Genomic DNA, 15,650 nt, shown 5'->3' with positions numbered 1-15,650 from the left:
CAGGCCAGGATTCGAACCCGAAACCCCTGCTGCCGTAGCACGATGTGCTTAACATTCCGCCACAGGGGCTGCCTCTCTCTATTATCATTGGGACAAACACAAACATCCACGTCCGAACCAGGATTCGAACCCGGCTGGCATTACAGCATACTGTGCTAACCACTCCACCACGGAGGTTGACTAAACCACCGCATCTATCAAGTATTAGTATAGTATTGCAATGCACAACCCTGGAAACTGATCATAGATATATTAACTGTTATGCCATCCAGCAAGAGTAGAATCAAACTGTTGGTCCAATTTTTCAGAAGATAGTATTTTAGATAATTTAATCATTTGTCCCGCACTGTGGCTGTGTGGTCATGCTTTGGGCTCCGGCTATGGGACGTGTGTAGGTTTGAGGCTCCTGAGATTTCGGCCTGTGTATGAGACTGGTGAACACTCACAATCATGATTAAATTGGGGAGCTACTAATGAGAAGCATAACCCGGTTATGAAAACCTACGACGACGACTGGGGGTTCATCAGCATCATGCTGACCATACGTCACCTTTTAAGAGTAGGATCAGGTGGGAGTGTGGCCGGCAGTTGGTAGGTAGGCCTTGGCCCTAAATAGTCAGTCTGTTGTGGCATGGGTTATGTATGTTTTTAGTTTAATCATTTCAAGGTGTGAGACCTTGATTGTCAATTCTTAACAATGTTAACAGAAAATATTAAATAGTTTTTGATTCAGTGAACTAAAACAATACAAATTGAATGTTCCAATATCATTTTCAAAATATATGTATTTATAAACATAACCTGAAAAAACCAATAAAACCCAGTTTTGCCCAGGTTTTATTAGGTTTTATCTGAAAAAACTGAAAAAACCAGTTTTTTTCAAAAGAACCCGGGCAAAATGCCAACTCTGATCAAGATCTTAATGTTGCAGTACGTAAGAAGCAAAATTCCTTGTAAAATGCAAAAAGTTGCATTGATTCAGTTGGGTTTGATTAACAAGGGGTCACGTATCAATGGTTCACATCTGATTTGATTTTGAATTTAAAATTTTGGGAGCGTCAGCACTTAGGCTATTTTGCTCCCGTCACATTATACGGGGGCCAGCCCCTTATCATTACAAATAACAACTCTAGCGTTGCATAACTAAAAATGTTAAAATGTTCTGACTTCTGTTAAAAGCTGAGGCCGTAAACGGGCACTCAGCACACACAAGGACAACAAACAGGACAATACACACAAAATTATACTGGCCATAGTGCCAGTCGCCAGAGCCTCGTTAGTCAGTAGTCCAGGGTGCACTACGTGGAAGTGAGGTTGACTTTTGGGCGCCTATGTGGAAGGTCACCCCTTACACCCCAATGGTTCACATCTCTTTAAAATTATAGGTACTATCCTAGTTAACCTATCTTGATAAAGTATGCTTAAACTTCCATCTGTAATGCCTAGTGTTGTAAATAACATTATTTATTGTGTATATTCTTATTATACTGTACATAGCACAGAAATTAAAACAATGTTGAGGAAAGGGAAGGATTCACATCAGAAGAGGATCAAATGAAATCTTATGAAGAATTGGATTTGAACGTTGAGAAACATGGGAAATGTTTTATTTTTTTTATGCTTTCTATATTAAACTCATTTATAAATACAGTGGAACCTCGATTTTACGTTTTTCAGGGGACCAAGCTGATAAAATTTAAAATGCAGAAAAATGTAAAATACAGGTAAATTTTATGTTTGGACCATCAAAATTGAATGTATAATGCAGGAAAATGTTATATCCAGGAAAGTAAAATTGGGGTTCCACTGCATTTTTTAAACCATATCCAAATTTTGGGCCTCCCTGATGGTGTCACCTTGTAATTAAGAAAGTTTTTATCCCCATTGAAGGCACATTAAACAGTAGATCTAACCTAGATTATTGTATTTGAGCATAAAGTAAACAAAATAATTTGACAAAGTTTATCCAAAATTTGAAGAATTGCCATAAATTGATTGATTGATTGATTTGTTGTTTAAGTCCACTTTATGCACAGAAAGGCTAATTGGGACGGGACCTACAGTTTAAAGTGGGATCCGGACCACAGTGCCATGTGCCTCCACCAAGTATCGAACCCGGGTTCCCCTTGATTACAAGGCAACGACGCTACCACTGTGCCATCAGGGAGGCCCAGAATTGCCATAAAGAAATAATATTTATTATGTAATGAAGTTTAATACTGTAATTAATTAATTTATTAATTTGTACCATTTAGTCTTGTGTATTGAGAGCAATATATTTTCTTTCTTTACAGAAGAAAATCCTTCCCCGCAAAACCGGGCAATGTTTGCCAACTTGGTATTACTATTTTATGAACTTGTTCATCACGATGTGTTTTCACATGATGCCTATATGTGTACACTTATCTCCCGAGGAGACTTGATCACCAATCCCGTTGCACCAGCCAAACCAGCCACACCAGGTGTTAGCGATCTAAAGACTGAACCAAAAGATGATGACAGTTCTCTCTTTCCAGGAATTGATCTGAAACCTACCAAGCTGGAACCTCAGGTAGGTGAAAGAAATTACTTTTACTTTCAAGTTGTTCTCTTAAAATATGTTAATCCATTGTCCACATAATCCTTACAAAAACTAGCTGATACGAATGTTTTGTTCAAAATTGTAAGTAGTACAATCAGACCTAAATCCATGAATTCTGTCTATGAGTAGTGATTTGACTTGACTACCATCTTGCGAGTTTTCAAAGGTGAGTGAAATGATAGAGGATCCTGTATGTAGTACAGGTCTGATCAACCTGCAGTATTTGTGAAAAAGCACTCTCGTATGCACATGTGGACTGCAGAGTAAGCAGAAATACTGTAGGAGGGGCAGAGAGAAGATGGAGGAGGAGAACAAGGTAGAGGACTTCTTTGGTCATGTTCCTGTAGTGGGAAACTTCTTGTCATCTGATTCGTGAGTAACAGTGCAGTGCCATTGTAATCATGGTTGAGGAAACAGGAGGTGGTTATGTGAAGATGAGGGCACCTTCTCCGGCAGTACTTTTGGACTGCCAGTGCAGTGACTCCCCATTCCATTGCTGCTTACTGGCCTTGAGGTGCAGTATGCAAGCAGGAATGGTGCACTTCTCCCTGGCAGCCACAAGTGCAAGCGAGATGCTCAAACCCATCATAGTAGTAGCATACTTGAAACATCATTGATGTTTAATTCTCAACAACTATGGTCTTCGTCAGGACTTGGCACATTTAAAACATGGATGAAACTCTTCCTTAGTTTTTTAGGTGCACCTATTTCTGATGAAGACCCTTTTTGATAAAGGTTAAAATATAATTTGTTTTATTTATTTATTTATTTATTTTCCTCATGAGATAACTCCAGTTGGATGGGATTACAGAAATAAAGGAAGGTCAGATTCTTTTGAAGTTTTTAGTGGTAGTAAGAAATGTTCTCATCATCTAGTAAGTTCTTTAAAGTACATGGCACTAAAGTTATTTCATTTAATTTTTTTTTAAATTCTCTTAAGTTACTGCTTCCTGAAGCACATTAAAATTTTTATGTGCCTATACATATAACTTGTAGAGCATTGTCAAAGTTAAAATGAGTTTTAAAAACCAGGTGAAAGAAGTAGGTGGAACAGCTAGTGACCATGATATTTTGATTTATATGAAAATCTTTATATTTACCTCGTAAGCAGAAATCTTTATCCAATCAGTAATGCCATTGCTTTATTTGCAGTAACGAGATTATAATTTAGAACAAGCCAGAGTAATTATCCGTGTTAACAAATCCTTCTTCAGTGGAACCTCCGGTTTACATTTTTCAGGATGACCAAGATGAAAAGTTTAAAAAGAAAAAAGAAGAAAGTTTATAAAAACTTTAAAATTTTGTAACTTTTGGTAACATGAACATTGAATATTTAATCAGAGTTCCACTCTACATGCTTTGTAGTATTAAAGTATTGCAATAGAGAGCTTATGCAATTACCCCTTTTTTCCATCCCTATCTTAGGATCATGTTCGTAACATGGATTATGATGACAGCAAGATAGATGATGATCTGGACAAGTTGCTGCAACATATAAAAGAAGAGCAGCAGAACAGCATGGTAATTATTGCAATCAATTTGTTATTCTAATGAAACCTAACAATTGTGTCCTTTGTTCCTACGTGGAATGTGGCAACTACTCCCGCACTGACTCAAAGTGACAGCCTGCAGTTTCCACGGTTCAACGGACATCACTGTGTGTGGAGTTGCCATGTTCCCCGTACATATTTACTCGGTTGAATAATATGCTTATGAAAGCAATAAAACGAAATTACTTTTTAGTCATTCCATTTTTAATAAATTCCAGGAGCATGTCAACTTTATTATGAAATAATTGTCTAGTCAATGGTTATTTGTATATGATACGTAAAACATTTTAAGTGTGAAGGAAATCCATGGGAACAAGCAAATATATTAAAACAAATTTAAATAATCAAAGTATGGAACTCGCCCACCAGGATGATGAAGAGGCACGATGTAGAATTCACACTCACTATCTACATGTAGGCCAATTTCACCGAGTCTATTTTTGCATTCAAAAGTAAGTTTAATCCAGTATAAATCAAATAATCATATTTGTCACTGCACATTGGGTTTCACAGCAGAATGTCCAAACGACGACTTTTTTTCATTAGTTCATTCAACACATCTTCTGCAGTTGAAGTGTGCTTCTCATGTATGTTCAGGAGTGCCAATCCATTTAATCATGTATTTCCTGTAGAATAGCGCAAATATGTTTTTAAGCAGTGCAATGTTGAGAAAGATCTTTCGTTTGTGCATGTGGACACGGGTAGCACAGCTAATATTTCTGCCAATGTAAGTGTATTTGGCATGATGTCTGGATTGCAAATGGCTAATCCATCTACAGCAGTTTTTGGTTGGTCTACCTTCTCATGATGTGCCATTTTTCTGTATCATAATGCTAACTCAGTATTCAGGTCTTCTTGGCAATCACTTCTTATATCACTGGCATAGAACTCCGTGGGCGAAGTGAAAGCAGCAACTTGAGAAGGCAGAGGAAATGGGTTGCTAGTTAAAAGACACTGAAAACTCTTCAAAATTTCCTTATGTTTCAAGGAACGAGCATCCAATGGGGATATAAAGGAATCCAGAAATGGGATGAAAATAGACGTGAAAGTAAATTTCTGGTGTCGCAGATGGTAAGTTCAAGTTCACACGGTCTCTCTGTCATGCTGCCATGCGGGGGATTTGAATGGAGGACTCCCAACCCATCTAAGGCTTCGGAAGCACAAGTAAAGATTTTTAGAAATTCTTCATTGACATTTTTGCGCAAGGTTTTCATTTCATTGTTAATATCTTCAGCGAGGTTTACTGTTTCCAATAGATCAATGGTCGAATTCTGCAGGAATTTACATAAAGGTAGATGTCAAGAAAACAGGTTTTGAATACAAAACAAAGGTATCACAAATTGACAATCACTCGGAGCACATAAAAGTGAATTTGCCTGTGCCAACGAGTCTTTGTTTTTTCATTTTGATATGTTTTGGAGGGTTGCAATAATAGGGTCATACAATTCCACCACCGCAGCCACTGAGTCAGTCGTACCTTTCCAACCAATGTGTTGCACAAAGTTTAATTAATTTTTCACGCCTTGAAGTTGTAGTTTCCAATTCATTTATCGCCGATTTTAAAACATGTTGTCTTTTAGGCGCATTAAGAAATTTGTAGAGTCTTGATATTGTGCCCATGCAGTTTCTACTAGCAGCAACTTCACAAGCACTGGATACAGCTAAGTTGAGACTGTGAGCAGAGCAGTGAACATACAAGGTTGATGGAATTATTTCCTTTACATGTGCATGGACTCTGACATTGACGCAGCTCCGTCATATCCTTGTCCACAAATATTTTATTTAAGTCTATATTTAATGAATGCAACTTGTCCAATGTAGCCTTTTCGATTCTCTTTCCAGTCACATCATACAATGGTATGAATCGTAAAAAGTTTCCTCTCACAACAATTTTTTTTTGTGTCAACATAGTGAAAGCACAGATGTGTGCAGACAACTTTTGCGATGTTATGAAGCTCACGGTGAGACATTTCTTCATCGTACTGTCACTAGAGATGAAAGTTGGGTTCATTTCTATGAACCACAATGTAAGAGGATAACAATGCATTGGAAACATTCTTCTTCTCCCAGACTGAAGAAAGTGCGTACTCAACGGAGTGCCGGAAAGGTCATGTTAACTTTGTTTTGGGATAAAAAGGGGCCAATTCTTGAACATTACATTCCCAGTGGTCATAATGTAAACAGTACCACCTACTCCAACCTTTTGGACGAAAAACTGAAACCAGTCATTCTGCAGAGACATGGTCGTGTGTCCACTCGCTCCATGACAATGCGAGACCTACCAGTGTCACTTTGTCTAACATCGAGGACCTAAAGTTTGAGTGCTTACCCCACCCTCCATATTTGCCCGATCTCGCATCTTCCGTTTTCCAAACCTTTGGCCCACTGAAAGATGGACTAAGTGGATTGAGGTTCTAGAATCCGAAGTCCAATCAGAGGTTTATGAGTGGTTATGCGCTCGTCCCAAAGATGTTTTTTCCTGTGAAATCAGTGCCCTTATCAAGCGTGGATGTAGGTGCATTGAAGTAGGGTGGGACTATGTTGAAACGTAGTACTGTAATTGTTTTGGTACTTGTAATAAATATTTGTTACAACATATTTCCGGTTATATATTGAATGAGCCTTGAATTTAATGTAAAAATTTTGAGATTTTAAATATTTTGCTTTTAATGAATGTGATTGCCAGGAATTAATTGCTAACACTTAAAAAATTGTTTTCAAAGCGTTTTTTGGGTCTGTAACCTTGTAGGTTAGCTTAATTAATAACACTTTGAAAATGTTCCACGTGCTTGGAACAATGGTTTAGATACCCAAAAAAGAAATTACGTTAATTAGGATGTATTGTATTTTTTCCCCTTTTATATATATGCATATATGGGGATTCAAGTTAAATTAGTACATAATACATTTATTTTCTGTCCTAGGTTAATTTGTTAAGGAATAAACTGCCTAAAGAAAATAAAAAATTGCAAATACATGTTTTGTACAGCCTGCTCTAAGGTTGGTTGTACAACTAAGAAGGCCATTTCCTGAACCTGAATTGAACCTTGTCACTTTTCCCCATCAGAAACCAGGGTGCGCATTATGCATGCACACATTATACACCCGTAAATTTGGTATTTGGATGAGAAGGAAGATTGGCTGAGAGTTTTCATGATAGCTTTAGCCCATCCTTCCTCTTTTGGTGACACACCTGTTTGAACCTCATCATGGCATCGTCATTGTGTAATTTTACAACAGTTATAAATATGGAGAAACTAGTACTCAATTTTATCCGTGAAGCTGTTTTTTCTTTTTCGATTAATTTCAATGGCCACTGCCACCATCCTCGGAACTTGCTGTACTGTTGTTTGGCGCGCGTCTTTTGTTTGTAGTTCTCCGGCTGCCGCTAGGTGCGCTGTTAACTGTGCGTCTGGGTCTGTGTCGTCTGCTATTTCCGGGCGATAACTGTTGTAGTAGAGGAATTCAAGTGTGGATTCTTCGAAAAGAAAAATACAGTTTCCCAATTATGAAATTTACAACAGTTGTATAGGTTTCCACCAGCTTTATGCTAATATTAATCCCAGTATAGATTTTGGATTTAAGTTTTTACGCAAGAAAGGTGTGTGTTATCTTTCTCTGCCAAAGTTGCAAAGTTTCTGTTTTCTTAAGTATTGTTTACCTCAGAATGCTAAAACGTGTGCTTGTCTATGGCTGATTTTTGTCTTTAACCATGGATACAGCTGATCGTTGCTCTTTGCCGCACATGAAATTGTTAATTGGTTTGTTTTAATTGTGGTGATTCATCAATCCACAGAAAGGCACAATGCTACTTATTTTTATAGGTATAATTCCATTTTTTGTCCATACAGGATATTATGTCAATAATTCCTTCTTTTTTTTTCTTCTTTAAAGGATGCACCAGATTCACCAAAAGATGATGCTCCACCTTCATTAGCTACTGTTGCACCAATCGCAACTGCTATGGAAGAAGGTGGGGGAAACAGGGAGAGCTGCCGTCAGTCTCGTCATCTGATCTACACCACCCACTTTCCTCTGCCCATGGTTAGTACCTATGTAAATACCTGTGGTACAGAGGCTGTTCGGCTTATATGTGACCAAATAGTTACGAAAATCCGTGGTGCCAGGTGTGGCAGTGCTCGATGTGTCTCCCCTGGTTCCGAACTATGGCCCGGCAAGGTAGTTTCCATTGCAGAAGGCTCCGTTGGAGAACTGTCATAAGAGGGCTACAACATAACCCTCCCAAAAGCAACTCAGTTTTGGCAGCCTTTTTCAGCCAAGCGAGAAAAAACAACCACTTGGAAAAGTTATACAACGTGCTCCTCCCAAAAGCAGCTAAGTTTGGGGGGGGGGATTTTCAGCCTAGGGAGAAAACACAACCACTCTCTCACAGCCTACACACTACACTGACAAACGTGCCTGACCAAAGTTGGGCTAGTTCATTCTGCGTGGGGGGGGGAGGGTTCACGTTTGGTCAAACATACGCGGAACAGCCTGCTGAGTTCTGACCTTGGCTTGTAGTGTTCGAATTGAGTAGTAAAGGAAGGTGAGGTTCCCTATTCACATTTTGGTAATTTTTGAAGGAATATGATATTATTGTGACCAATTATTCACTTCATTTTAAAAATTGAAATCCATAATTGTAAAATAATAATAATACACGGTGTCAAGAAAGTCATGAAAGTAAAATAATAATAATAATAAAATAAAAAGGTAATCAGCAAGTAGGTAAAGGTCAATAAAAATCAAGAAATTATACTTGCAGTTAAGAATCTTCGCTATCACAATAACTGATTGATTTAATTTATTTTACTTCACTTTTCTGCCCCTTTTGCTAATCATGAAGATGTGATGAATGATGGTACTGATAAGATGGATGAAGGGACAATCGCAAATACATAGGGACGTCAACATTAGCCACATAAGATTATACTTACTGGCTGTGAGTCCAGATGTTAGTCTGCCAAATTGTGTACAAGGTGCATTAAGAGATTAAGAAAGTCTATTTATCTTGTTCAATACAGCTTCGGTTTTTCATCTTTACTAGCGTTTTGCTAGGGATTTTTCATGAAATAAATATTTATTTTCTTAATTGCTAATTTCCAACTTTGCCTAAAATGGGTCGTGCAAATAAAGGTTAAGGAAAATGATAAAAAGGTCAAGGAAATGTCAAGAATTTTGAATTTGTTATTTGGATAGACACCCTGTAATAGTTATAATGATTATGTTTACCCATGACAGAATTGTGAAACACTGGAATATGTTTAACGGGAAATGAAGGCAATATGATAGAAACTGAATGATTGATATGGGTCCACCTAGCAAAAAACAGTACAGTAATTGACTGTTTTCATGATAATACTTCACAATATCAGTACAACTCATTCACTTACAAAGATGATAGATATACATACACACACACCAATATCAGATCCATATGTCTTTAATGTATAAAGTTTCTTGCAATCATCGGACATAGCATTGCATTCATTGACTCAAGGAATTCTTAGTGAACATAGTTCTCATCATTAATAAACCTCTACATGGGCACCAGAGCACCCTGAGTGGCTTTCACAATATCTAGTCTATTGATGGAATTTACTCCACGTGTTGCGGATCATATCCACGGTGATTAATGCCACAGCCTTCTCGATCCTGGACTTCAATTCCATCAAGTTTGTAACTTTCTTGGTGTAGACAACATCCTTCACGTAACCCCACATAAAGAATTCTAGGAGCTTCAGATCCGGGGAATGCGAGACTGTGAAAATGGCTCCTGTATCATTTCAACGGTTAGCCTACCGTTCCCCTTTTGGTGTAACACACTACCAGTTTCCTGGAATTGTTTTATTCAATGCCCTAGTGATTGTTTCGTAGGTGGATCCTTCTTGTATTCTTTCCTATAACGATGCTGAACAGTTACAGGAGATTGTTTCTCACAACCACAACACACACATTGTCTTTTCCTGCACCATAGACATTTTACTGTTGCAATGCTTGATGTTGCAAGTTTTTCCAACTACATGGAAGAAATTTTTTGAGATGTTCTTCATGACAATACTCCACTTGCATAGAAAGTTTTTTTTTATGGACAACTTTTGTGGCCTGAATAATATCTGGGCACAGTATATTTTTTTTGTAGTACTTGATTTTAACCATCGGTACAGATGGTTTCCAATCAAAACCCACGTGCACCTTATACATGTGTAAATGTGGTAGTTTGAATTTAATCACCAGTAAGACCCGATACTATTAAAGAATCCCACTATCTCTCTTGAACATATTACAATGGTGCGATTTACTCACTATCAATTCAATTAAAAATATGTAAATAACTTATATGAGTAAATAGGAATTTTTCAGAACGACATTTATATATTTTTATTTGAATTGATAGTGCACCATTGTAATGTGTTTGCAATCTCCGATACGGGTAGGAAAGTGCGGAACTTCGAAAAGTTGAGGATCAAATTAAATAAGATGCTGATTGGAATTGCCTTTCTCAGACAATGTAAAATGACAGGTCACATTCCGGGTTTTCTAAAATGGGGGTATCAACCTTTTAGCAATAGGGGGCAGGAACAAAAGAAGGAATTACAATTTTTATATGCTGGGGAAGTGTATTAGGGAGGCACATGGACAGGTCGTAAAGCTCAATCACGATTGTTACAAGCTATATTTGGAGATAGAGACACGACTTGACGGAGTGACATGGGGACTTATTGAGGAATGTCATTTTAAAGCGGTTGAAAATGCGAGAAAAAATGGATTATCACGTAATCCAGAAAAAACTAGCTAAATTGAATATTAACAATGGGGTAAAAAAGCGAGATGCACGAACATAAGCAGGCCGAAGAACAAAAAACTTCCTGAATTTGACAAAACTTGAACCCCCCCCCACCCCCAGCTTTAACAGCAATAATGAAAATGGGGCATAAATTCGCCATTAAAAATGAAGCATTTGAAAAAGAGGAATTCATCATAGCCTCCGAAAAGATTGTGGGAGGGCTGGATGAAAGAGTAGATAAGGTTAATGCTAGGCAAAATATACGTGATATCATAGACAAACATTTGCACACCAACCTTAAATTTCGAGAGATATATAAGAACCATAGTGAGTACCAAAGGGGGAAAGAAGACAAACAATTTAGGGGATACATGCGAGAAGTGAAAAAATGGGTCAATGACAATAAGCTATATCTGATTAGATCAGATAAGGAAAATAAAATGGTAATAATGGAACAAGATGCGTATCATTAGAAATTAGAGGATATTTTTAGGAATAAGGATTTCGAAGAAATTAAAAGGAACCCAATCAATACAATTAGAAATGAGACAAAGAAAGGCATCGAGACTAACATCACCCTAGGAACTGCCGAAAAAAAGAAACTTATCAAAGGGGTCAACCCCCGTCAAAGAAGGAAAGATTCCAACTTCCTTCAGTATCCCAAAAATACATAAACCCGAAGTCCCGCTTAGACCTATTATCCCAATGTATGATCATCCGGGATATGGTTTGGCCAAAGAAATGGTTAAGAGACTGGGGAAGATCAAGGATAATCCTCAGTTTAGTGTAAAAAACTCTGTTCAGGTCAAAAAGTCCATTGAAAAACTGGTTCTGGAGAATAATGACACCATTAGTAGTTTTGATGTTGTTAACTTATTCCCGAGTGTACCCCAAGAAAAAGCTGGAGACTGCCTCTGGAGATGGCTTTTAGATAATGGGGTGGAGATTCTTGTCGCATGGGAGTATGTCCGATGGTTTTTTCTTGTTACTGAATATAATTACTTTTTTGTAAACAGTAAGATTTTTCGGCAAAAAGAGGGACTGGCCATGGCTAATCCAATCTCGTGTTTCATCACCAAGGTTTTCATGCATTATGTAGAAAAAGCGGCTTTAGATCAAGTAGGGCTAGGCTTAATGTATTATGGCAGATACGTTGACGACATCCTCATTATAGGGGACAGCAATGCATTAGACACAGCTTTTGTTGAATTAGGGAAACAAGATGAAAGAATCAGCTTTACCAGGGGAAATATAAAGGACGAGAATATTAATTTTTTGGATTTAAGCATTACCAAAACTGAAAATGTGCTTACAACCGGTGTTTTTCATAAACAACTGACAGGTGAACTGTACCTCAACAAAATATCAGAACACCCCAATGGGGTTAAACTGAACATTTTCCTTAATTTCTTTATCTGAGCCGAAAGACTGTGTAATAATGGCAATGAAAAAGAGAGAGAAATCGCCTGGATTAAAAGGGTAGGTCAGAAGAATTGATATAATATTCGAGAATTAGATAGGATGGCTAGGAAAGCAAGAAAGATTATCGTGAATGAAAGTAATAATCAAAAAGAAAAAGATGATAATGAAAAATGTAATGAAGGACATTTCGTCGGAATCCCCTATTATAAGGGGGTTTCTGAAAAGATTGCAAAAACAATGAGAAAATACGGCGTAAAATGCGGGATCAGGGCCCCTAGAAATATTGAAAAGAATTTTACCAGGTACAAAAAAGGGGGGAAACAAGGATAACCTAGAAGAACAAAAAGGGGTATACCGGATCGAATGTGAATGTGGGAATGAATATGTTGGGCAGACGGAGAGAAACATGCACACTAGATTGTACGAACATGATAAAGATACAGGGTTTGTCCGGAAAGTAATAGGACTGAGTCGATTTAAAAAAAATTATTGAGCCAATCGTTACAATTCTTTAAAAACTTTCAAAGTAGTCTCCTTCTGCGTCGATACAGCGCTTCCAGCGCGATTTCCAATCATTGAAGGTGTCACGGAAGGCATTCTCCGGAATAGCCTTTAGAGCCGCGGTGCAAGATGCTTGGATCCCCTCTGTCGTCTCAAAATGCTTGCCTTTCATCGGCCTTTTCAGGCGAGGAAACAAAAAGAAGTCCGGGGGGGGGGGGGGGGGGCATCTGGGCTGTAGGCCGGCTGCGGAAGCGTTGGGATGCCTGCCTTGGTCAGGTAGCTGGTCACAAGAAAGGCGGTGTGAGCCGAGGTGTTGTCATGGTGCAACTTCCAGTCGGCTGCGATGTCTTGTCGGACCCGATTGACCCTTCGTTTGAGTCTCTTGAGCACTTCCACATAAAACTTGGCGTTGACGGTTTGTCCAGGAGGAACAAATTCATGGTGGACGATGCCTTTGATGTCAAAAAAGACAATGAGCATCGTTTTCACTTTGGATTTGCTCATTCTTGCCTTTTTTGGGCGAGGAGACGCCGTCGTGTGCCACTCGGAAGATTGCCTCTTTGTCTCGGGATCATACTCAAAGATCCATGACTCGTCACCTGTGACACACCACTTCTTGCTAAAGTATCATCTGGGTAAGCCTGCTTGATCATATCAAACGTCTCTGTCGCAGATTTACCGAGTTTCACACAGAATTTAATCGCGTACCTCTGCTCTAACGAACGCTGCATTTTCGGCTTGCACCACTCACAGAAACACGTCGTGCGAAAAAGCCTGTTCTGACTCTCCGGGTGCTCGGAGACAACTGACTAGCCGCTTGTAGGTTAGGTAGGAACCCCCTCTACCGAATACAGTCAGTGCGCACGCGCTCCAAAGTACAGTCGCGGCGAAAAAAAATCAGTCCTATTACTTTCCGGACAAACCCTGTATTAAGGAAGGGGTACCCAAAACAGTCCTATCCGAACATATAATGAGGGAACATAGGATTATAAAAAGGGAAGTAATTAGGAAAGAGGAGAATAAATTAAACAGGAACGTTTATGAAGCTGCTTTTATATGCACAGGAAAAAGGAACAATCTTAACAGAGATGATGGTAATCTGGAGGAACAGTGGATCGCTTTTCTTAAAATGTGCGATAAAGCGGTAAATACCGACACTAAACTGGGTTTTCATGTCACTCCCGAAGTTGTGAAGGCCGTCGAAGAAGAGAGGGAGTTCACCTTGTAATGGTGACGTATACGATTTTAGGGGGGGAATGCCGGAGGGGAAATTTCACCTTCAATGCAGGATAGGAGCGCTCACTGTCCATGTGTTCTATGCAACACTGACGGAACTCACTAGGGGACTGTAATAGGTCTTTGATTTTTATTTGTTTTAGTTTTTGTTTTTAACATAGGAAATTTTTAACCAGCAAAGATTTGCATCGGAGTTTTTATGCCGTCACTAATTTTTTACCTTTTTTATCCTCAACCTGGATCCTCAACTTACGATTTGGCAATGCAGTACCATGTTTGGCACCTAATTTTTTTATTCTATTACCTGATTAAGGAAGTAGTACAGACTTCCGAAACGTCGTTCTGAAACATTCCTACTCACTCACGAAAGTTATTTATATATTTTTATTTGAATATCTCTCTTGATCCACACATTGCCACACAGCATGTTGGTAAAGTCTCCATAACCTGCAACTTCTGCCCAATTTGCAACTTTTGTATACTTTGACTAATATCGTATTTGGTAGAACTTTCATTTTAATGAATTACCACTGTTTTAATATTCTGATACTTATACTGATGGTGAATCGGTCCCACCATAATTTAATTTGAATTCCTTGTGCAAATCATTAGTACATAATTTTTTATGCTCATAAATTGTTGACATTCTTTGCAAGACGCTTTCATATTCCACAACAAATGTAAATAACACAATAATACCAAGCATGTCAGCATGTTTGTACTTCAGGTTCGTGCAGAGTAAATCTTTTTGGTGTGGAAGTGTTTGAAACAAGTACAACTCAATGTTTGTGTCACGCAAACTTCATTTTTGAGCCATATTTCTGTTTTCTATTGCACACTACACTACATGAGAGAAGACAAATGTTCTTGTCTAACTTATATTCTTATTATTCTTTTTCATCTTCTTCCTCTTCTTTTTGTCTTATCTCTCTTCTGCCACTGTTTTTGTTTTTACTACACAACAGCTAACTACAGTTACTGCACGTAACACGATTCTTACGTTCTCAATGTCTGGTCGAATATACACTATATAACTAAAAGTCACCAGACACCCAAGTGAATGTGGTGATAGTGTCATGATCTGAGGCTGTTTTTCCTAGTTTGGGCCATTTGGTTTGGTCAATGGCAATGAACAGTGGTATTTATGAGGACATTTTAGACAATAGCATGCTGTCCACACTGTGGCAACACTCATGAACTATTCACAAGGCTACAGAACGAATGGAAAAAAAAATCCTGACAATATACCAGAACATAGTGGAAAGCTTGCCCCAAAGAGTAGATGCTCTAATAATTACACTTGTCGACATTTTTTCAAAAGTTGAACGATGTTTTGAAATGAATAGGTGACTCTGAAAGGATTTTTCATGCTGAATTCAAATTTGAAAACCGTTTTGCTCTATCACGTCACAATTTTTCACAAATCGTGAAAACTGAATAGCATATAGGGGTCTATTATGGTATTATTGGGATCATTTGGGGTTTATATAACCATATTACAGACACATAGAATAAATAATTTTTGCAAATATAGTAATCAGTGGGACATATATTGAGATTGTAAAATCTATAT

The 15,650-nt window shown here is 38.2% G+C and overlaps 1 protein-coding gene across 2 annotated transcripts in view; it reads left to right on the top strand.

Moving 5' to 3' along the window:
- Window positions 1–15,650, top strand: part of LOC145993881 (mediator of RNA polymerase II transcription subunit 12-like) — a 224,189-nt gene that overhangs the window by 63,444 nt on the left and 145,095 nt on the right. For both annotated transcript variants that reach the window (XM_083129754.1, XM_083129753.1), the window contains 3 exons: window positions 2,295–2,551; window positions 4,007–4,102; window positions 8,026–8,175. In XM_083129754.1, the coding sequence (XP_082985880.1) occupies window positions 2,295–2,551; window positions 4,007–4,102; window positions 8,026–8,175 (503 nt within the window). The remainder of the gene's footprint in view (window positions 1–2,294; window positions 2,552–4,006; window positions 4,103–8,025; window positions 8,176–15,650) is intronic.

This window comes from Lepisma saccharinum, chromosome 10 (assembly GCF_977018435.1).
Source record: "Lepisma saccharinum chromosome 10, izLepSacc3.1, whole genome shotgun sequence".
Taxonomy (NCBI): domain Eukaryota; kingdom Metazoa; phylum Arthropoda; class Insecta; order Zygentoma; family Lepismatidae; genus Lepisma; species Lepisma saccharinum.
This window is presented reverse-complemented; position numbering and strand designations above follow the sequence as displayed.